Source organism: Saimiri boliviensis, chromosome 5, assembly GCF_048565385.1.
Source record: "Saimiri boliviensis isolate mSaiBol1 chromosome 5, mSaiBol1.pri, whole genome shotgun sequence".
NCBI classification, from domain to species: Eukaryota; Metazoa; Chordata; class Mammalia; order Primates; family Cebidae; genus Saimiri; species Saimiri boliviensis.
Window position 1 is genome coordinate 37,825,302 of NC_133453.1, and position 23,954 is coordinate 37,849,255.

At 37.5% G+C, this 23,954-nt stretch overlaps 1 protein-coding gene and 1 non-coding gene across 9 annotated transcripts in view; one reads left to right on the plus strand and one right to left on the minus strand.

Moving 5' to 3' along the window:
* NBEAL1 (neurobeachin like 1) overlaps positions 1 to 23,954 on the minus strand; it is a 210,698-nt gene that overhangs the window by 170,033 nt on the left and 16,711 nt on the right. For all 8 annotated transcript variants that reach the window (XM_039470091.2, XM_074399227.1, XM_074399224.1 and 5 more), the window contains exons 3-6: positions 13,911 to 14,002; positions 8,119 to 8,280; positions 4,288 to 4,369; positions 3,645 to 3,772 (exon numbers count right to left, since the gene is read on the minus strand). In XM_039470091.2, the coding sequence (XP_039326025.2) occupies positions 3,645 to 3,772; positions 4,288 to 4,369; positions 8,119 to 8,280; positions 13,911 to 14,002 (464 nt within the window). The remainder of the gene's footprint in view (positions 1 to 3,644; positions 3,773 to 4,287; positions 4,370 to 8,118; positions 8,281 to 13,910; positions 14,003 to 23,954) is intronic.
* LOC120364463 (small nucleolar RNA SNORA1) lies at positions 5,715 to 5,853 on the plus strand. Its single transcript, XR_005579716.1, has one exon. It is a non-coding gene; the product is annotated as a small nucleolar RNA SNORA1 (small nucleolar RNA).

The following is a 23,954-nucleotide window of genomic DNA, read 5'->3' on the forward strand; positions in this document are numbered from 1 at the left end:
ACCAAACACTGCATGTTCTCACTCTTAAGTGGGTATTGAACAAAGAGAACACATGGATGCAGGGAGGGGAACATCACACACTGGGGTCTGTTGGGGGCCAAAGGAGGGATAGCAGGGGGTGGGAAGATTGGGAGGGATAACATTAGGAGTAACACCTAATGTAGGTGACGGGGGGATGGAGGCAGCAAACCATCATGGCATGTGTATACCTATGTAACAACCCTGCAAGATCTGCACATGTACCTCAGAACTTAAAGTATAGTAATAATAATTTAAAAGGTAAATTATATAAATGTTGGTAAATTGGAAAGTCTGATATAAATTATTGCTCAAAAATTCACATAAGTGGAATTTTATACTAATTATAAATATTTTATCAGTGGTTCATTATTAAAGACGATCTCTGCTTTTGACTTCCACTTTTACAAGAAAACATTGACATGAAAATTCTGTAGATACTCTTTTAGCAATACTACATGAGTTTAATAGGTAGTGGGTTTTTTAAAAATTAAATTAGTAAAATTCTTCTCTCTTCACTTAAGGGTCTCTGGGTGAATTAAAATGTATTCCTATATGAAGGTAATTTTAATTTTTAGGTAGTTTTTAAAGTTCTCTGATTAATGGGCCATTGCAAAATGTGTTTTTGTAAACATCTGGAATTTTCTGACTGGCCTCATCTGGCAAGTTTTGGTTATCTGTATACGTTTTCTACTTTATATGGGAAAATTACTTTTTTTGGTGTAATAATCTTTATTATATTTTCCTATTTAACAGCTATCAAAAAAATTATTTTTGACTCTCAAAAACTGTTTTTAGCTACCAATTTTATTTAATTTGTTATCAGAGCTATCTTTTTATAAACCTCTCCTTTCCCCATCTTTAAATTCATTTTGCTCTTATTATTAAATCCTTTAAAAGCCTCTCTTCTGGCATTTTCAGATTGATTTTATGTTCCTCTTTCTGTATCTGTCTTGCTGTCTATAAAGAAAAATTATGTCATTGTTTCAAAACTTAAAATGTTCTCTTAGATTTGCCATTGTTGGCAAATCTAAGGTAGAGGATGGAGAATTAGCAAGAGTAGGAGGAAGAGGAGGAAGAGATATACTTTCCTTAGAAAAATCTCTGGCATACATGTCGAAACAGGGGGAACACTGATTAGTTAGAACCAAAGTGCTAATGAGCATAAAGGCTACAGATGAAGTACTGTCAAGTGCCTCTTTGTATCTTTTTTTAAAAAGACAGTTCTCTGTAGCTAACTGCAGTCTTGAACTCCTGGGCTCAAACAGTCCTCCCACCTCAGCAACCCCAGTAGCTGGGACACATCCAGCTCCCTCTTTGTATCTTTAAAGATTCATAAGCAGGGCATAAGCAGAGATAAGAGGTAGTCATGACACTAATTGCCAACTATTTCTACCCCTTCTAGTCACATGGTAGGTTTTAACTTGGCCCCACTGTAGTAGATGGGGACATGTAATCACAGTTTTGGCCAATGAGTTCAGAATGAAAATGACATGTGTCATGTAGCATGACCAGACAAGAATATTAAATTGCCAATTTGATACCTTTCAAAACTTACTCTCTCTCACATGGTGACCAGCAAAGGCTAAAATCCTGGCTGCTCTGTTAGCCTGGGATCTTTAGTTAGACTATGATGAGTAGAGGCTCTCTGTCTACCCACAGCAGACAGACAACATGAAAATAAAATTAATCTTTTGTTATTCTAAGCCCCTTGTTTGTTACTGAAGCATAATCTGTTCCTCCTGTCTAACTGAAATTTTTTATCTTTAACAAACATTTTCCATTCATCTCCCAGGATGTATTCAATAAAATACTACATCACTATATAGAGCATAAAAAGTGTTACCACATAGTATTTATAAATGTTCTCTCGATTATCAATACTTCCCCATCATCTAATGGTATGGTGGCTACACTATCCTGGAAACCCTGAAAAGCCTATAAAAATAATTTAGAAATGAAATGCTGCAATCATGTTGTAAGAAGTAGGAATTATTTACAAATGGGTCAGGTTAAGTTGAAAATAAAAATGGAAAATCTTGAGGAGATTTGGGAAATCTAAAAAAGAGGTCTGATTACAAGTTATGATACAATTCTTCGTAATCTGTGCCCACAGGTAAGAATGATACATGAGTTTAAAACTCTTCTCTTTGAGCTCTGTACTGGTAATTAAGCTATTGTCACTAAGGTACCAACATACCTTTCTATATTCTCTCTGCTTTGTGATGCTGGGGCAGGCATCATACAAACTTTCTTCTTTTCCAACTGCCTCCCTTTTGGGCTCCCTAATAGAGGGTACCAAATGAAACACAGCAAGGATTGGTTCCATACTGCTCTTTTTCTCTATACTCATCAGCATCACTCCAGCAAGAACTCCTAATTGTAGTAATGGCAGCTGGTTCCTGCCTTCAGCTCACTTTTGGCAATTCCAAAATGAGCCTCTTGACTGCTCAAAAAATATCAGCATCTGCTAAGTAATGCTCCTTCCTTAGAGGTCTGAACCCCAGTGCTCTAGGGCCTCTTCTTCAAAAGTCTAGATTCTGATAACTCTATTCTCTTCCCTTTGTTCCTATGACCCAAGGGAAAGTAGCTGTTTCCTAAAGTCAATGTCTCACTTTTGCTTTCTCAATTATCTAATATTTATCAGTTTCCTTCTATTAGATCCTCTCTTTGTATTTTATTTATTTATTTATTTATTTATTTATTTATTTATTTATTTGCAAATACTGACTCCAGTGAAGATCCTCTCTTTTAAAATATCTAGCATAAGGAGGGCTGGGCGCGGTGGCTCACACCTGTAATCCCAGCACTGTGGGAGGCTGAGGTGGGCAGATCACAAGGTCATGAGATCAAGACCATCCTGACCAACATGGTGAAACCCCATCTCTACTAAAAATACAAAAATTAGCTAGGCATGGTGGCGTGCACCTGTAGTCCCAGCTTTTAGGGAGGCTGAGGTAGGAGAATCACTTTAAGCTGGGAGGCAGAGATTGCAGTGAGCCGAGATTGCACCACTGCACTCCAACCTGGTGACAGAGCGAGACTCCATCTCAAACTAGCAGGAGGAGCCTGGATGCAGTAGTTCCATACCTATAATCCCAGTATTTTGGAAGGCCAAGGTAGGAAGATTACTTGAGCCTAGGAATTCAAGACCAGTCTGGGCAATATAGTGAGATCTCATGTCTAAAAGTAAAAATAAAAATATTTAGTTTTGCTTCTGCTTTCCTGATGGGATCCTGATGACATAAGCTCTATAATTAAAACTTAATGAACAAAATACTGCTAGAATGCATTTTCAAAATATAAAGTATGTTTTTTTTAAAAAAAGAACTTTTCTTGAAAAAGATATATATTGTATTTGATGCTACTGTGCCTTTAACATTTCTTACCAGATTGTTGGTATTTAAAATTGCACTGCAAAATACAAGTTCAGGGTATATGTAATTATCCAAAAGCAGAATTTGTCACTAATTCTTTCCCTCCAACATATTTCTCTAGCTCAGAGTTAAACCTGTGGATCTTATATATTTCTTTCCAATTACTTTCATAGAGAAGACCTGCTTTGAAGAATCACATATATTATGACATCCAAGTTTTAAATGAATATTATTATTTATAAGACATACCCTGAAATTCTATGTCTCCAATTCCGATATGGATCATATAAACTTTCACAAAATGCCAATGCGTGGATCACAAATTCTTCAATAGACGTCTGATCTGCCATTTCCTTCTCTTTCTTTTTGCTTTTTAACTAAGAACAAAGTTAAACATAAAATTAAAGACATGTCTTACTTATTATCTAACAATAAGTCATTTGTATTCAAATAAGCCAAACTCTCCCATTGAGACTGAGTCATTTAATCATATGGACCAGATACATCCTTTAAGATTTTAAATATGTCCTATGATAAGTTTAAAATAGCTACCCAAACATCTTTTGAAAACATAGTATGTTTTCAGTAAGAAGGATATGTGATGAATAAATAATACATAAAAATCACAAATTGTATCATTTAAAAAGCCATTTATAAAACACTCAATTTTTAAATTAAATAGCAGTATATATAATAACTACAGTACTTATGTACTTTTAGGTAATATGTACAAGATTTCTGAAATACATATTAGCCAACAGTAAGTGTAGGTCTCTTCTCAATTATTACCTCTTCTGAAAATATTTAACCATACTAACTATAATACAAAAAAAAGTAAAACCTAGTTACTCTCAGTAAAGTGATAAAAATGAATATATTAGTTCACACCTACTTGCTGAATATAGAGTGTTGTCATGGTGATGACATAATTAATGTACGAGCAAGTCCCAATTTCTTCCACATTTGATAGATTTCTATGAGAAAAAGAGACTTTAATTTTTTACATGTGAATGGTAAACAAAACATATGTTCATGTATTCAGCTTGAATTATGAGAATACATGCTGGCAAACAAAATGCAAATGACATTCATTAAAACATAAAAGCAAAATGGTTATATAACTGCTCTCCCACCAAGAATGTGAAATACACCTCAAGCACCATTTAACTACTATAAACAAAGACTGTTTAAAAAGTATATGTTGATTAGCATCTATTTATTATTGGTTGGAAAATATCACAAAGTAGAAACAGAAGAGAAAAAATATATGCCAATATCTTATAAACTATAAGCAACTATGTTGAGTCTTGCTCTGTCACTCATGCTGGAGTGCAGTGGCATAATCTCAGCTCACTGTAACCTCCGCCTCCTGGGTTCAAGCAATCCTCCCACTTCAGCCTTCCAAGTAGCCAGGATTACAAGCCTGTGCCACCATTCCTGGCTAATTTTTGTATTTTTATTAGAGATGGGGTTTCACCGTGTTGGCCAGGCTGGTCTTCAACTCCTGACCTCAAGTGATCCACCTGCCTCAGCCTCTCAAAGTGCTGGAATTAAAGGTGTGAGCCACTGCACCCAGCCAGCAAGACAACAATTTTTTAAAAACAATTGGCCAGGCATGGTGGTGTGCCTCCCAGCTACTCAGGTACTGAGGTAGGAGGATCATGTGAGCCAGGGAGGCTGAGGTTGTAATGAGCCATGATCATGTCAGTACACTCCAGCCTGGGTGATGGAGCAAGACTGTCTCAATTTTTTTAAAAAGTATAATCCGGCCAGGCGCGGTGCCTCACGCCTGTAATCTCAACACTTTGGGAGGCTAACGCAGGCAGATCATGAGGTCAGGAGTTGGAGATCAGCCCTGCCAATATGGAGGAGGGTCAGGTGCGATGGCTCATGCCTATAGTCCTAGCACCTTGGGAGGTCAAGGTGGAAGGATCGCTTGGGACCTGGCGTTCAAGATCAGCTTGGGCAACATGGCAAAACCCCTTCTCTACCAAAAATACAAAAAAAAAAGCTGGGCTTGGTGACATGTACCTATAGTCCCAGCTACTCAGAGGCTGAGGTGGAAAGATAAATTGAGCCTGGGAGGTCAAGGATGCAATGAGCCCTTATCAAGCCACCGCACTCCAGCATGGGTGACAGAATAAGACCCTGTCTAACAAACAAACAAGAAAATTCATGGAGGACCCTTAAATGCATATTGCTAAGTGAAGGAAGCCAGTTTAAAAAGGTTACATTCTAATTATGACACCCTGGAGAAAGCAACTAAAAGACACCATTAAAAGATTAGTGGTTAAGCCTCATTCTAGATCCTCTCACCTCAGCCTTCCAAAATATTGGGATTGCAGGCAGTGTTGATCATGGTGTCCAAAAATAAGTTAATGTGTCTAAATTGAGACACAGGTTATGCTTCCATCACAGTATACATATCGCAGTGGTGTCAATTAGATCTGTAACATTTGGTATGCTTATGAGTTTAAAAAAAAAAAAATCAGTGGTTGCCAGAGGTTGGGGCGGGCACAGAGGTGGTGTGTGGATACATGTGTAAGGAATGAATAGGTGGAGCACAGGCCATTTTTAGGGTAGGGAAACTATTCTGTCTTTATTCCCAACACTTTGACAGGCAGAAGGATTACTTGAGCCCAGAATTCAAGACTAGCCTGGGCAATGCAGCAAGACAATAATTTTTTTTTTTAATTCTTTTTTTGAGACAGAGTCTTGCTCTGTCACCCAGGCTGGAGGGCAGTGGCATAATCGCCACTCACTGCAACCTCTGCCTCCTGGATTCAAACGGTCCTCCCACCTCAGCCTCCCAAGGAGCTGAGATTACAAGCATGTGCCACCATTCCCGGCTAATTTTTGTATTTTTAGTAGAGAGGGGGTTTCACTATAAAATATATTACAATATTAAATATATGACAAAATAAATATATGACAATATAAATCTGTCAAAACCCATGAAACTATAGGACACAAATAGTGAACCCTAAGGTGCACATGGACTTTAGTTAATAATGCATGAATATTGGTTCATCAGCTATGACAAATGTATCACACAGGCAAAATATTAATAACAGAGGAAACTTGGGGCTACAGCAAAGGAGTATGTGGGAATTCTAGGTTTATACAAAAACTGCTATAAAACAGAAAGTCTATAAAAGTTTTTAAAAAGAGCTTTAAAAAAGTAAAGGGAGACTTCTGTGAATAGAAACATGTTCTGTGACTGGTAGCTACTGAACATTAAATTTATCACCAGAAACTACCTCCTACCCAAAAAATTTTTTTCAACGAAAAAAATGTGTTGAACATTCTAGTGCTTCCCACTATTACCAAAATCTAAACATAATGAATTTAAAACAAATATCTGTAGGATTTTTCATTTCAGCAAAATTGTAGTAGGTAGCTAACAGCAAAATATAGCAAATTATCAGAGGCCAACCTATGTCTTACTATCTGAATAAACCGTTTTCCTTTAACCTTTTTTCTTTTTTTGAGACACAGTCTCACTCTGTCACCCAAGTTGGAGTGCAATGGCACAATCTCACCTCACTGCAACCTTCACCTCTTGGGTTCAAGCGATTCTCCTGCCTCAGCCTCCTGAATAGCTGGGATTTCATGTGCCTGCCACCACACCCAGATAATTTTTGTATCTTTTAGTAGAGACAGAGTTTCACCATGTTGGCCAGGCTGGTCTCGAACTCTTGACCTCAAGTGATCCACCTGCCTCGGCCTCCTAAAGTGCTGGGATTACAGGTGTGAGCCACCGTACCCAGCTGCATTTTTCAACCCTTATAATTCTTATATTATTATTCTAAATTTTAAGGATGAAGAAAAACACAAAAATAAAAACATGTTTAAGGCTCTGGGAGAACCTAAATTAGGGGTGAAATATTTTAGCAATTATTGCTCAATCATTCTATGATTCCTGCAAAGGCAATAAGCAATTAAGCCAAAGGTGACTAACAGGTAAATTAAGTCCCTATTCATCTACTAATTAATTATAAAATATTTATAAAACAAATAATGTATGTTATAGAAAGTGGCTTCCAAAAAAAAGATAAATTTAAAGATACAGCATGTTGCTTTCGAAATGAAGATAGATTTCAAGAGGAATATGATGCCCTAAACTAATGGTTCTTGAATTCTTATACGCAGATGAATGTGGAATGTTTGAAAAAAATCTAGATTTTGAGCCCTTTTGAAACAGAATTTCCATAAGCAAGTCTCAAGCTCTGTATTCTACTAAGCTTCCTTGTTGTTATTTACACCTACCAAAATGTAAGCATCACACACCTAATTTATAAATGTGGGAAATATGATAACATATAGGATAATTACACTTTATTTGGTAAAATGATAAAATGAAATATCTGAATGATTTATTTTCACAAATAGTAACACAGCATAATAAAAATGCATATACATTTACAGGTGAGAACCATACAGAAAATACTGGTATAGTAATTTCTTAGGGAAGAAAACCTGTCATTGACTTTAATATAATTTTTTAAAATTTTGGCTCATGTCTCTGTAACTAGATATAGTAACTAAGTAAAAGGATTTCCAATATACTAACAAACCAAAAGCCTATTGCAAAAACTGTACTTACTCTTTAAAAGCTCCATATGAACTACAAACATCATTAATAATAAATTAAATTAATTATTATTTTGGTAACAATTATTTTTAAACAGATAGTTGTTTGTTTGTTTTTTTTACTAGATACCTGCAAAGAATAATGAAGAACTTGACAAGCAAAACTGACAAGGCTTGCTGTTGTTCCTCTAACCCATCTGCCATTTTCTGAACACACTGTAGCAACTGGATCCTCAGAACCTGCAGAATATTATCAGGAAGCAGAGATATTCCTGGAGGCACATCATCTACCCTACAACAGAAAGGGAAAAGAGTAAGAAGCCTGTTGAAATATAAGAAGAAAATCTCTGGCATTTAAATGAACTTCATTTTCAGCCAAAATCCTAAAGAAGCTCTTTTATTCATTCCAGATACTCTGTGCCTTCTTGTCTGCAACATACCACCAGATGATTAGTAACTAGAACATGGTTAGAGCAGAGTGGTTTTTCTTACTTCAGAAGAGGCTTACTAAAGAGAGAGAGAGACTATTTGATATCTTCAATTGTACTATTTTTAATGAAAATATTTAGAGTAAATTATTTTCCACTTAGAAATACTATGTATACTAAATACTATGTATACCAGTGTGCATACCCTTTCTAAAAGAAACAGTAACTACCAAATAAAAGTGAAGTATCTATGTAACTAGGTTAATATTTGTCAACTGCTTTACTAAACATCATTGTTTAGTATAGACTCCCCAAGCCATAAGATCAGAAGAGGGAGAAAAGATAACCAGCAAAAGGAAAGGAGAAAGATAAAAGGGTATAAAAAACAAAAAAGCAAAAAAGGAAACATAGAACTCTGAGCATGGGCATCAACAGAAGATTTTAAAAAGTAATATGTCAATATTTTATAACAAATGATTTCTATGTAAGACTACATGGTTCTTAAGGGCAACTGTCAACATCAGACCTGAGTGGCTCCTCTGGTGTTTCTTTCATAATAAAAACCCACATCTAGATTCAAAGTGTAAAGAGAAGGGTACTAAATCTCAGCTCTGTAACACAGAACTGACAATTTAACCTTTGAAGTTCCCCATGGACGCTGAAGTACCCAACCTCATGAAATAAATCTGTGTTCCGAGAGGAGCTGGTTTTAAGTGGGCTATGCAGATGGGCACAAGGGATGTATCAGAGGTCACTACTGTGGTCACACAACCAAAACCAGAGAATATCTTCTCCCTCCCCATCAAAAATCAGTGGCACTAAATAAAACCCTATCATCTCTGGAGATGGAGGAAAATCCAAAGCATAACAAAGCATGGATATCTTACCAGTCTGAAAGATGTGGGCTTAGAATCAAAGGCATGTTCAGTCACAGAAAATAAAAAAATACAGTATTTCTTACAAACCTGTTTCTGGCCTGAGGTCTTCACCTGGTTGAAACTTATGCCAAATCGGCTAAGAAACAGAAATTTGGCCAGCCTGGGCAACATAGCAAAACTTCACCTTTACTTAAAAAAAATAAATTAACAAGATGTAGTGGTATAGATCTTCATATCAAAAGCTCTGCCATTCCTTAAAAAGTAGACATGTAGGCTGGGTGCAGTGGCTTACGCCTGTAATCCCAACATTTTGGAAGGCTGAGGCAGGCAGATCACCTGAGGCAGGGGGTTCGAGGTCAGCCTGACCAACAAGGAGAAACCTCGACTCTACTAAACACAAAATTAGCCAGGTGTGGTGGCACATGCCTATAATCCCAGCTACTCAGGAGGCTGAGGCAGGAGAATCACTTGATTCCAGGAGGCAGAGGTTGTGGTGAACCAAGGTCGTGCCATTGCATTCCAGCCTGGACAACAAGAGTGAAACTCCATCTCAAAAACAAAACAAAAAGAAAAGTAGACATGTATTGCCCAAATCTGAAGGGAGCTCCCTAAAGCACATCTATGATTAAATGACAATTATACTTTACAGTAGTCTCTTCTTCAGCTTATGCTTCATATGAGGTATTGCTAGCATTTTTATACTAAGTAAAAGGCTGTTTGATTAGCTGTAGGTAGAAAAATCTGAAGCACATAACCAGTAGTCATATGTAGAATAAATACAGTTAGCCTCTTTCTTAATCATGCTACAACATAAATTAAGGAAGTATTTTATAAAATGAACACCTGACTTTAATTAAATTACATAAAAAATAAGTCATAAAGCATATTATAAGAAATGCCAAATTCTATAACCCAGTTACAAATATTTCATTTTAGTTGGGGCACCATTTCACTTGTAGCTTTGGATTCTTTCATTCTCTTATTTATAGGTAGGTCCCAGAAAATCTCTTATTTATAGATATACATATGTAGTTTTTCCCGCTAAAGGGCTAAAAGAAGTAATCTAAAAATAATAAACAAAGATTTAGATATAACTAATTTTCAAAAGTAAGCAAAGCTATTCCTCCTCACTTTTCCAAAAACATATGTCAACAAGAAAGAAAACATTCGATTTCCCAATATTTTATCCTACTTATTTAAAAGAATATTTCCCTTTGTCCTTAGTCATCTCATTTTCTACGTGCACATTGTTTTTAATACATAATTAAACAGTCAGAAAATCAGCTTCTAAAAAATGACTAAAGAGGAAAAAAATTAGTTTCTAAGATTTTTTTTTTTTTTAAACAAAATTGGGGCTTGGACTTGGAACCAACCCAAATGCCCATCGATGATAGACTGCACAGGGAAAATGTGGCACATACAGACCATAGAATACTATGCAGCCATAAAAAACAATGAGTTCGTGTCCTTTGTAGGGACATGGATGAACCTGGAAACCTCCATTCTCAGCAAACCTGACACAAGAACAGAAAATCAAACACCGCATGTTCTCACTCATAGACATGTTGAGCAACGAGAACACATGGACACAGGGAGGGGAGCATCACATACTGGGGTCTGTTGGGGGGAACTAGGGGAGGGACAATGGGGGGGTGTTGGGAATTGAGGAGGGATAACATGGGGAGAAATGCCACATATAGGTGATGGGGAGGAAGGAAGGAAACCACATTGCCACGTATGTACCTATGCAACAATCTTGCATGTTCTTCACATGTACCCCAAAACCTAAAATGCAATAAAATATACACATTTTTTTAAAAATTGGGGCTTGGTTGAACATGCCTTATAAAGATGAAATTTTTGGCCATGTTTCTAATGTTATGAGCATTTAAGAATTGGAAGCATTTTCCCACCTCTAGTACTTTACTGTTCAAAATTAAATTCTATGCTTCTTTTGTTGCAGTTTCCCAAATTCCAAAAAGCTGTTTCACTCATCTGTTTGGCTATCGAATGTCTATTGTAAGCAGCTGCCAATGGTTCTGTGTCTTATACAGGAAGCAGCCTAGGTTCAAGTTCAAAGACTTTATATTCTAATAAAAGCCGTCTCTGCTTTACATTATGAATTCTCTAAGGTCAGTTTACTTCAAATGAGGATTAGCCATGTGTCTCTTACCTTTAAGGTGATTTGACTAATTTTATAAAATATCTTGCATAAAGCATACACTTAAAATTTTGAATGTTTTCTGTTAGAAAAATTAAATTCATGGCTCAGTTTTTTGACAAAAACATGAAACACAATTGTAAGTAAACAAACTGTATCACAAACACAGCAATGCTCTTGGCATTCTTCATGTTAGTTTAAACATAGTGGCAATATAAGTCTTCCTAATGTTTTTGGAAACCAACTCCCAAAAATGGAAATATTCATCATGTATGGATGATAGCAATTGCACCTCAGAAACTTAAGAAGCCTTCATTCCAATATTCCAAATATTCAAAGGCTCAAATCCTAACTATAAAATTCTTAGCCCCACAATTTAAAGCAAGATGTAAAGTATTAAAATAGAAGTACTTCTAAGTACAAATAAGAATATTATTTTATTAGTAAAAATCAGTAATACATAATTTTGTTTTGAGAAAAGGTCAAGATTTAATGCCTCCCAACCTTTATAAACCTATCATAAATAATAATCTAATGAGGAAGCCATCTGAAACTTAATTTATAAATAATGAAGTACTAGTCTTTTCTTAGTACACCCACATCCTAACTTGAGTTCAGTATCTTAGTCAAAAGCTCTAGTGATGTCTCTGGATTATTACACTTACCTCTTAACTGGGCTCCTTGCCTTCAGTCTCAACCCTCTCCACCAGCCACTAAAGTGACTTTGAAACACAAACTTGATCAAGACATTCTACATGAAAAAATTTTCAGTAGCACTCTTATTTTCCATAACAACAAGAGTCAAAGTCCATAGTATTATATGCATGATACTTCACAATCTGACCCCTATTTGATCTCTAGACTCGATTCTCCTTTACTACCTCAGATTGCCTACCTCTGTCCCCAAAATGCAAACACTTTTCCTCCTTGAAGATTTAATTATCCAGATACTCCTTCTCATCACCATACACCATCCATTTCTCCCTTCTCCCCTCCACACCTTTTTTTGTTTTTTATTTTTTTTTTTTTTGAGACAGGGTCTCACCCTCTCACCAGGCTGGAGTGCAGTGACATGATCATAGCACACCACAACCTCTACCGCCTGGGCAAAATCAATCCTTCCACCTCCGTCTCCCGAATAACTGGGACTACAGGCGCACACCACCATTTTTAATTTTTTGAAGAAACAGCATTTTGCCATGATGTCCAGGCTGGCTCAAACTCCTAGGCTCAAGTAATCTGGCCACCTCAGCTTCCCAAAGTCCTGGGACTACAGATGTGAGCCACTGCACTCGGCCAACATGTATCTTAAACTGGTACTCCTTTTGTGGCTAAATGCCTCTTGTGATTTTTCTTGCATTTTACCCCAGCCAATCTCTCTTATTGAACTATTAGGCCTTCAAGGTAGCTTAAGACAGAAAAAACTTGATCTGAGAAGTGGGTCTGGGAAATGGTATGAATGTGAGGAATGGTGGTAGGTGGAAAAACGAAAGATTTGTACTTTCAGTAGTACTTTTCCATCAATTTGAATTTTTCCCCCATTTTATGATTTTTAAATCTAGTTTCTAAAAATCTAAACACTTTACGTCCTCTAAGATGTTTTCTAAGGTCCTACTATAAGGCCAGGAATGAAAATATGTTTCAACTCACATGTCTGCTGTATAATAAAGAATATATAACTGGTCTTTTCCCAGTTTTCTGGCAAATTGCTTCAAAAACCCTTGAGATTTTCTGCGTGATATTCAGAATGTCTTTTGTTATTCATAATAAGCCCTATGGATTACATCTGATTCTATGCAAATGAAGCGACTCAGAGTGAGCCCTTAGTTTCAAACTGTGGACATCCAAATCTTGAAGAGCTTCCTGATTAGTGAACACACTGATGTTTAGGAAGGGCAACACACCTTGACTCCATGGGGAGAAGACATGGAAACTCTGCATCCAGACCCTTCCACACCTTGTCCTATGTGGTATTCTTTACAATAAAGCCATAATCATAAGTATAGTACTTTCAGCGAGTTCTTTGAGTCAGTGTAGTGAGTTACTGAACCTGAGATGGGGAGGAGGGTGTGAGAACCTGAATTTATAGCCAGTTGGTCTGAAATGTGGGTGGTCCCCAAGACTTGCAGTGGTTAATGTCTGAAGTGAAGGCAGTCTTACAGAGGACTTTGCCCTTAACCTATGGGATCCAGTAGTTAGTGTCAGAAATTAAGTGTGTTGCAGGACACCAGTTGGTAGTATCCTACCAAAGCAGAGAAGAGTTTTCTAGAAGCCAGGTCCAGCATCACCAAGAAAGACCACTGTCATCAATTAGCTATGTCTCTGTGAGAATAGGGTTATTCATGAGTATCAAGAGAGTAACATAATTATCATCCTTGTAATAGGTCATCAATGAAATCTTTGTGTCACAAATGAAAAACTCATCCAAGGGTAACAAATTAGTGTTTCTACATACCTGGTAGGCAGCTTTTCAAAATCAACATCTAAAAATTGTTCATAGCTAGAAACAAAAGTGTCCAACCATAGCTTCAGGTAATCTGGATCTTTCTGAAATAAGAAAACCATTATAATATTAAGTATACCTATCAGGAAAAAAATGCTTCTACACTTATTAAACAGATACCTAAAGAAGCAATACTACGAAATCTCTAAGTGAATTCAGGAGTACATATGTGCTGTTTTAAAATGTGTATTAAGTACATGGAACTCTAAAATGGCTTCTCATGTCACTCAAAGAGCTAAAATCTTAACAATGTCCTATAAGAGTTTAAACAATTTGCCCTCCTATATCACTGTAACCTTGTCCACATTTACCCTGTACTATACTGGCCTTCTGGCTGTTTCCTGGGATATGCCAGTGATGCTCCCATTCTAAGGCCTTTGCACTGGCTGTTTTGTCTACCCAGAACACTCTTCTCCCAGATATCTGAATGGCTGCTCCCTAAATCTTCTTCAAGTCTTTTTCATTTTTTTTTTTTTGTGTATGTGTGTAACTGGATATTCATTTGTGTACATTTCTTCTTATGTGTATTTCAAGTCTTTTCAAAACAAGACCCCAGGTATCTCCAGATTAAATTATGTCCCTGCGCTTGGTCCATTGTTGCAGGAGTCCTAGGGAGCCTTGTACAAATGCTTGAGTTACTCATTTACCAAGATTAAACCTTAGGATAGAAGATGCAACAAAGTAGGACTCCTTCTTCCATGGCATGTGCTAATTTCTGATGAGGTGGCAGCCAATGTAGAAAACACTGAAATTTTCCTTGGAACTGGACTGTGATGAGCAGTGCTTGCCATGAACATAAACTACTGTCTTCTCTTCGACCCTTCCTTTCCAGTTTTTGAAGATAAAACAGGGAATAATCTTCTCTGAAGATACTTGATAAAAATTCCCCAAAAAACAAAAACACATGCTTCCACTGCACTGTGCTTTCAGATATTCTGGGTCTTGTTCAGTTGGTGGATGAGCTGATTGATGCATTCACCCCAGAGCCAGGTGAGCCCATCTTCTTGAGGAAGCCCACTACATTTTTGGTATGTAGCAGAGGTTGCAGTGAGGGGAGATCATGCTACTGCACTCCAGCCTGAGCAAGACAGGCCACCAAAAGGTGCAAAGGGTGCAAGAACCATGAGATCTCCTGGAAATACTTCCCTGGGAAGACAATTTCATGAATGAGGTCTTCCAAGCAAGTGACACCAAACTTCTCCAGGTGCTCCTCAGTCACTGTGTTGTCTGTCAGAGGGATGGCCTTATTCTTTTTTTTCTTTTTTTTTTTGAGACGGAGTTTCACTTTTGTTACCCAGGCTGGAGTGCAATGGCGCGATCTCGGCTCACCGCAACCTCCGCCTCCTGGGTTCAGGCAATTCTCCTGCCTCAGCCTCCTGAGTAGCTGGGATGATGGTCTTATTCTTGATCTTGGTTTGTCCACATTTCAAAGTTAGTTCCCACACAAACTTCAGATGTGGAAATCCCCAGGTCATGTAAAGTTCCACTATAAGCAGTAATTTTAGGTTCTGGGGATAGACTGTAATTTACAAAGACACCACTAAAACTTTTCTTTAGGTGAAGTTTTGCAATGGTTCTCTCCACCAGTTCTCTCCACCATTAATCCTTCCAACAAAGACCAATGAATGTTTATCTGGCAATTTCAAGGCATGAGGTCTCACTTTTAGTCATCTGAGATGCACCTTGTCACATTTCTGCCTCCAGGAATCATGTAGGAATGATTCCAGTTGCTTAAACCTGAGCCCTTTTCCTTTCCTCTGCTCCCTCTTTGACAAAAGTGCCTGTTTTGCCTGAGTAGCTTTGAGGGCTTGATGAGCCTTTCTCTTTTTCAAGAGATATTCTGGAACCAAAGGGATTTTTCTTTGCTCTTGTTCCACCATCTTTCTAGTATTGCAGCTACTGATCAGGCACAACCCTATTCCAAGTCATTTTTTAAATGACACATTCTCAATAAGGGCTATTTTTACCATCTTTCTTAAAACCAGAAACCTCACCACCCCTTTACCTTACCCTATCATGTTCCCCCGATCATGGTCCTTTATCACCTTTCATCATGCTCTATAATTTACTTATTAGTTTACTATTTGTCACTTCCCCAGAATACAGATTTCACAAGTGCAGAGAGTTTCATTTTTTTGTTTACTAATGAACACCGGTACCTTAAATAGCGGCTGGTACTGAGGCTGTGCTCAGTAAGTATTTGTTCCATTAATTAATAGTAAGTGTAAAATGCATAAATGAAATCAAATTGGAAATAAATCATTTAAGTAAACATAAAAACTGAAACCAAAATTTTCTATAAGAAAACATGTCGGGCACAGTGCTCACACCTGTAATCCCAGCACTTTGGGAGGCCAAACTGGGCAGATCAGCTGAGGTCAGGGGTTTGAGACCAGCCTGGCCAACATGGTAAAACGTTATCTTTACTAAAAATACAAAAATTAGCCGGGTGTGGTGGTGAACGCCTGTTGTCCCAGCTACTCAGCAGGTTGAGGAATGAGAATTGCTTGAACCCAGGAGGCCGAAGTTCCAGTGAGCCGAGATCACCTTCCTGCACTCTAGCCTGAGTGACAGAGCGAGACTCTGTCTCAAAAAGAAAAGAAAATACTGAAAAATTTTGCTACCTGGAGATAAACAGAGGTTTCTTAGCTAGGACACATAAAATCATAAACCTAAAAAGAAAAAAAAAAATAATGTGTTAATCAAAATTTAAAACTTCTACTCATCAAAAGACACTATTAAGAAAATGGGGCCAAGCCCGGTGGCTCACGCCTGTAATCCCAGCACTTTGGGAGGCAGAGGCGGGTGGATCACAAGGTCGAGAGATCGAGACCATCCTGGTCAACATGGTGAAACCCTGTCTCTACTAAAAATACAAAAAATTAGCTGGGCATGGTGGCACGTGCCTGTAATCCCAGCTACTCAGGAGGCTGAGGCAGGAGAATTGCCTGAACCCAGGAGGCGGAGGTTGCGGTGAGCCGAGATAGCACCATTGCACTCCAGCCTGGGTAACAAGAGCGAAACTCCGTCTCCAAAAAAAAAAGAAAAGAAAAGAAAAGAAAAGAAAGGCTGAGTGCAGTGGCTCACATCTGTAATCCCCACACTTTGGGAAGCTAAGGTGAGAGAATCGCTTGAGCCCTGGAATTTGAGACCAGCTTAAGCAACATAGTGAGACTCCATCTCTATAAAAAATAGAAGAAAATTAGCTGGGCCTGGTTGAGCATGCATGTAGTCCCAGCTACTCAGGAGGTTGAGGTGGGAGAAATTCTTGAGCACAGGAAGTCGAGACTGCAGTGAGCTGTGACTGTGCCACTGAGTGACACATGCCGTTAGTAAAGAAAAAGATGAAAATCTCTGCACTTGTGAAACCTATATTCTGGTGACAGAGTGAGACTCTAAAGAAAAAAAATGGAAAGACAAACCATAGTGGCTGAAAATATTCTCAAAGACTTGTATGAAGAACATAAAGATCTCCTAAAATCAGTAACAAAAAGACAACTAAATTTGAAAATGAGCACAAGGTGCCGGGTGAGGTGGCTCACACCTGTAATCCTAGCACTTTGGGAGGCTGAGGAGGGTGGATCATGAGGTCAAGAGATCAAGACCATCCTGGCCAACATGGTGAAACCCTGTCTCTACTAAAAATACAAAAATTAGCTGGGTATGGTGGTGCATGCCTGTAGTCCCAGCTACTCAGAAGGCTGAAGCAGGAGAATCACTTGAACCTGGGAGACAGAGGTTGCACTGAGCTGATATGGCTCTATTTCACTCCAGCCTGGGCAACAGAGTAAGACTCTGTCTCAAAAAAAACAAAAAAAATGGGCAAAAGGTTTGGACACTTCACAAAAGGGAATACACAAATGGCCAAATAGCATCCTAATCTGTGACTAACATCATTAGTTATCCAGAGAAATGCAAATTAAAACCAAGTAAGGTACCCACTAGAATGGCCAAAAGTAAAGACTAACTATATCACATTAGTGAAGACGTGCAGTAATTGTAACTCTCATATATTACTTGTGGCAGTATGAAATAAGATTACCACTTAGAAATGTTTAAATATACACATATCAAACAGCCCAGCCATTCCTCTCCCAGATAAATGAATACAAATATCCACAAAAACACCTGTACAAATATGTTTATAGAAACTTTGTTTATAATAGCCCAAAGCTGAAAACAAAAATTCTGTCAAGTTAACAGATAAACAAATTGTGGTAATGGAATACAATTCCAGAATAAAAATGAACTATTGATACAATGACAAAAAAATTTTTTCAAAAATCTATTGAGCAAAAGATGTCAGGCATCAAAGCACATACCACTTATTTATTCATGTAATTATTTATGTATTTATTGATTTATGAGACAGATTCTCACTCTGTCACCCAGGCCAAAGTACAGTGGCACAATCACGGTTCACTACAACCTCAAACTCCTGAGCTCAAGGAATCCTCTTGCCTCAGCCTTCCAAGTAGCTGGGATTACAGGCACAAACCACCATGCCTGGTTACTTTTTGCATTTTTTGTAGAGACGGGGTCTTTTATGGTCTCAAACTCCTGGCCTCAAGTGATCCTCCTACCTTGGCCTCCCAAAGTGCTGTAATTATAGGTGTGAAGCACCTCAACTAGCCTGATTTCACTTATATGCAGTTCTAGAGCAGCCTATGGTAACAGAAATTAGACCACATGGCTCCCTCTGGGGAGAACTAACTGCAAAGGGGCACAGAGGGAATTTTCCTAGGTGATGGAAATTTTCCATTTCTTGACTAAAATAATGTTCACACAAATGTTTGTGTGTATTAAAATTTATCATATTTGACACTGAAAATCTGTGCATTTTAAAGCTTTGTGACATTTCAGTAAAGCTGTGAGGAAAAAAAAAAAAACTGGCAGGGCGCAGTGGCTCACGCCTGTAATCCTAGCACTTTGGGAGGCCAAGACGGGTAGATCACAAGGTCAGGAGATTGAGACTATCCTGGCCAACATGGTGAAACCCCATCTCTACTAAAAATACAGAAAAGAAAAAAAAAAAAAAAAAAAAACTGGGCATAGTGGCACACGCCCTGTAGTCCCAGCTACTCAGAAGGCTGAGGCAGGAGAATCACTTGAACCCAGGAGGCAGAGGTTGCAGTGAGCCTAGATCACACCACTGAACTCCAACCTGGTGACAAAGCGAGACTTTGTCTCAAAAAAAAAAAAAAAAGAAAGAAAGAAAGAAAGAAAGAAAGAAAGAAAGAAAGAAAGAAAGAAAACGTATGATCCCTGGAAATTTTTATATGTATTAACTGTATCTCAAAAAATGATGCCCAATTCTTTTCCTTTGCCCCCTCAATATTTCTCCATGTCAGTCAGATTTCAACATGTGATTTAGGAGTCTTAGTTACATAGCCATTAAATATCATTGCTTAAGCACTGCTCTTGGTTAAAGGGAATTCAAGCAACTTATTTCTCTGAAATAAAAGCATTACACTACAAATCAAAATCTAAAAGAATGTTCCCAGAATATGCAGAGACTACTGACCTTTTGTGTATTTGCTTTTTCTATTAATATACGGTTCTAAGATCAGCTTGTAAACTACCTCTCTCTACATCATTACTGAGCAATCAGATAAAAATACTTTAGAAAAAGAGCTACCTTTTGTAAGAAATTTTCTCAAGAGTTTCACTACTTGCTTTTTACATGTCCAACTAGAATGTCATTCATTTATTCATTCATTTATGCATTCAGTATAGAACTCCAGAAATACAAGTAGCTGAAATTTTCCTTACCATTGTTCCTCTCTAATATAGCAGAGAATTACCTCTTGGTAAAAGACACAAAACAGTCACACAACACTATAAAGAATTAATGCATTTCTCTTCTAATGCATATTTTATTTAGAAACTCTATAGTATCTGGTTCAAATTCTAAAGGTCTCACTACCAAGTGTTTGGCAAGCACAGAGTTCACCTACAAAATTAAGCAACTCTAAGGGAAAAAAAGGTACTTAAACTTGGAAGTGTTTCATTTATTAAGAAACAAAGCACAATTTTTTGAACATCTGCCATACACAAAGTAGTACAGCAGGCATTTAAAAAATACTCATCTCATTTACTCCTTATAACTATCCAATGAAGATTTAATTTTCCCCATTTACAGGTTAGAAAAGGGAAGTTCTGCCAGGCGCAGTGGCTCACGCCTGTAATACCAGCACTTTGGGAGGCCAAGGCAGGCAGATCATGAGGTCAGGAGTTTGAGACCAGCCTGGCCAACATAGTGAAACCTTGTCTCTACTAAAAATACAAAAAATTGGCCAGGCATGGTGGTGTACACCTGTAATCCCAGCTACTCCGTCTCAAAAAAAAAAAAAAAAAAAAAGAATTAAAAGGGAAGTTCTAAAGATGTATAATTTCCCCAGTTACACGGCTAGTAATGGATAACGCTGGAATCAAAATGTAAGACTCCAATACATGTTCTTTCCACTACACTACAATGGCTTTAACTATGCGCATAAATAGAATGGAGCTTTAGTGGGCAAAAATTGGAAAGAGGAACTTAGTCAGGACCAGTAAACTCAAGGTCATAAAGTATTTAACACACAAAAAAAGCCACATTTTATACATCCTATAAAAACCCTTCATTTTACTGCCAAAGGTCATAAAAAGAAAGATACATACACAACAGAAACAATTTTAATTAAATCTCAAGCTGAGTCACTTCCATAGTTAAGACGAGTTTGCTTTATTGAAACACCACAGTCTGGCCTATCTCTCCATTTGTACAATATTTATTTATTAACATAACACACAAATGTATTAAGTAGTGCAGGAGTGCTGCAGCCAAATTATTTGGACTCTAATCCCTGCTCTGTAACTTTCTTGAACAAGTCAGCCTATGTTTGCACATCACTTTCTTCCTCCATAAAAATGAACATAATGGGCCAGGCACGGTGGCTCAAGCCTGTAATTCCAGCACTTTGGGAGGCCGAGGCGAGTGGATCACGAGGTCAAGAGATCGAGACCATCCTGGTCAACGAGGTGAAACCCCGTCTCTACTAAAAATACAAAAAATTAGCTGGGCATGGTGGCACGTGCCTGTGATCCCAGCCACTCAGGAGGCTGAGGCAGGAGAATTGCCTGAACCCGGGAGGCGGAAGTTGCGGTGAGCTGAGATCACGCCATTGCACTCCAGGCGGAGCGAAACTCCGCCTCAAAAAGAAAAAAAAAAAAAATGAACATAATGATGTCTCACAGGACTGTTGTGAAAATTAAATAATCTAACACATGTCAAGGGTTTAGAATGCCTAGCACATAGTATATGCTCAATAAGTATCAATAAACATTATTTTCATAACCTACTATGTGCCCAAATCAGGAAACTCCCACAAAACAGTAATGTTCTGTGCTATATATAATCCCCTTTGCCACCTGATTTTAAATTTTATTCTTTTTTTCTCAAACCTCTTTGCATTTACTATCTGTATGACTTTCAGCAGGTTACTTCACCTCTCTGAGCTATTCTTTGTCTGTAAAATGAAGATAATACTTCCTACCTCATAGGGTTGTTGAGAGCACTAAATGAGATAATGCACAAAGGCACTCAGTAGTGCCTGACATTTAGTAAATGCTCAAAACATGTTGGTTACAATTATAATACAGACCTCGCCAACAAGTTGGTCATGATCCAATATAACAAGCAAAATAATTACAAAATCAAGTTTATTGATTCTGTACTCAAATATCCAATCATCCCATCTGCCACTGATTAAGACAAATAATCTCTGGAATGCTACATAGCTCCCTACAATTTCTCCCACCTATACACAGCTACTAATGGGATGCGTTAAACTTAAATCCAGTCATCTCCTCTGTCTGCCCAAATATTTTCAATGGCTCCCCATTACCAAAGAATGAACTCTGAACACTTAGAGCTGTGCCATCCAATATGGGGGTCACTAGCCACATGTGATTACCTAAACTATATTAAAGCACAGCAGGCTTCTCATAATACCCACCCACCTTTGGGAGGCTTTAGAGAGGATAATCGAATTAAATGATCTATGCAATTTCCCCTAGTTCTTCAGAGACAGGGTTACAGCTAAGATTAGGGGAATGCTTTATTTCCTCTACACAATGATACGTGGATTACAGTATTCACTCAAATTTTAAAACTAGCAAATTTTAAATGTAAATACATATTTCAATCATATGTTGGGCAGTTCTCAACTTACATATGAATTGAATTTTAAAAGTTCATTTAAATCAGTTATATTTATATTTTCCAACATCCCACCAAAAGATAAATTCCCCCCACAGAAACATTATAATTGGGACTAGTCTTGCAAGTCAGCGCTTAAGTTTTTCTGACACATCCTAGCAACCATAAAAAATGTTTAATAAATACAGGCCAACCATGTATGAACTAGGGCCCATGCTAGATAATGAATATAAAGACAGAGGAAACACAGTCTTGTTCTCAAAGTGCTTATTGTTCAAGAGAAAAGAGGTATAAACAAATAAATGCAAAATAACCTATGAAGTAACATAGTTGTGAAAAACACTGAAATAGCATAAAGAAGGGAATTATTGATTCTGTCAACAGTGGGGGTAAATGTGTAGTGTCAAGAGCTCAAAAAGTTTTCAAAGAATCATAAACAGATACTCTCAGCAAGGATGGGGGAAGAAATCCAGATAGAAAGAAAACAGCAAGATATGTTCAAAGATGTATAATATTTGGTATCATTCCAGTGTGGAAATTACAGGAAGTAGTGGGATAATCAAACAGAATTATCAGACTGGAGAAGTCGGCATTTCCTAACCAAGTAAGTATCCATCCAAACATTGTTCACTTGGATGATAACAGATAAGACTGGAAAAGATTTTTTAAAAGTGGAGGTGGAGGTTGGGCCCATGTCTGTAATCCCAACATTCTGGGAAACTGGGGCGGGTGGGCAGATCATTTGAGCCTAGGCAACATAGTGAAATACCATCTCAAACACACAAAACAATTTGTTTAATTAGTGAGGCATGGTGGAATACACCTGTGGTCTCAGCTACTCAGGAGGAAGATGGAGGATCACTTAAGCCCAAAGGTCAAGGCTACAGTGAGCTGTGATTGTGCCACTACACTCTAGCTAGGGTGACAGTGAGACCCTGTCTCAAAAATAAATTAATTAAAATTAAAATTAAAAAAAGAAATCTGAGCTCAATGAAATTAGTTAAACAAGCCAAAATACTGTTGTTAATATGAAATGTACCTTGTGAAGGAGACTGAAAAGGGTGCCTATGGTATGAAACATATACATATAACCACATGCCTTTTCTTCCTAACTCAAGTTCATTAGTCTTATCAGAGAACCAACTTTTTATTTGGTTGATCCTTTCCATTATATATATTATTTAATTAATTTCTACTCTTTCTAAAAAACATTTCTTCAAATAAAATTTCAAACATACATAAAAGTGGAGAATGGGATGACCTGGCTTCAACAATTGTCAAATCATGACCAATCTTCCTTCATCTATATCGCCATCCTCAATTGCACTATTTTGAAGCAACCTAGATATATCATCTCATCCACAAATACAATCTATTTGTGGATCTATCTATCCCTAAGATTATCTTTTTAAAATATAACTATCAAATCAGATTTAAAATAAATTAGCAGCTTTTTTTTAACATCAGTCAGTGTTCAAATTTTCCAGACTCACTCAGAATTGCCTTTCTTTTTCATCAGTTTGATCAGTTCTGAACCCAAATAAAGTCTATATATTACAACTGGTTGATATATCTTTTAAGTCTTTTTAAACCTATAGGTTTCCACTACATCTCTCCTCCACCATCACCACCACCACCATCTGTTAAAGACATGGGGTCATTTGTGATGTAAAATTTGTCACATTAAGGGGTTTTGTTGGTTGTATATCCTTTCATCATTTATTCCTTGGACCTCGGTATTTCCTATAAACTAGCAGTTAAATCTAGAGGCTTAATTAAATTCAGAATCAATTTTT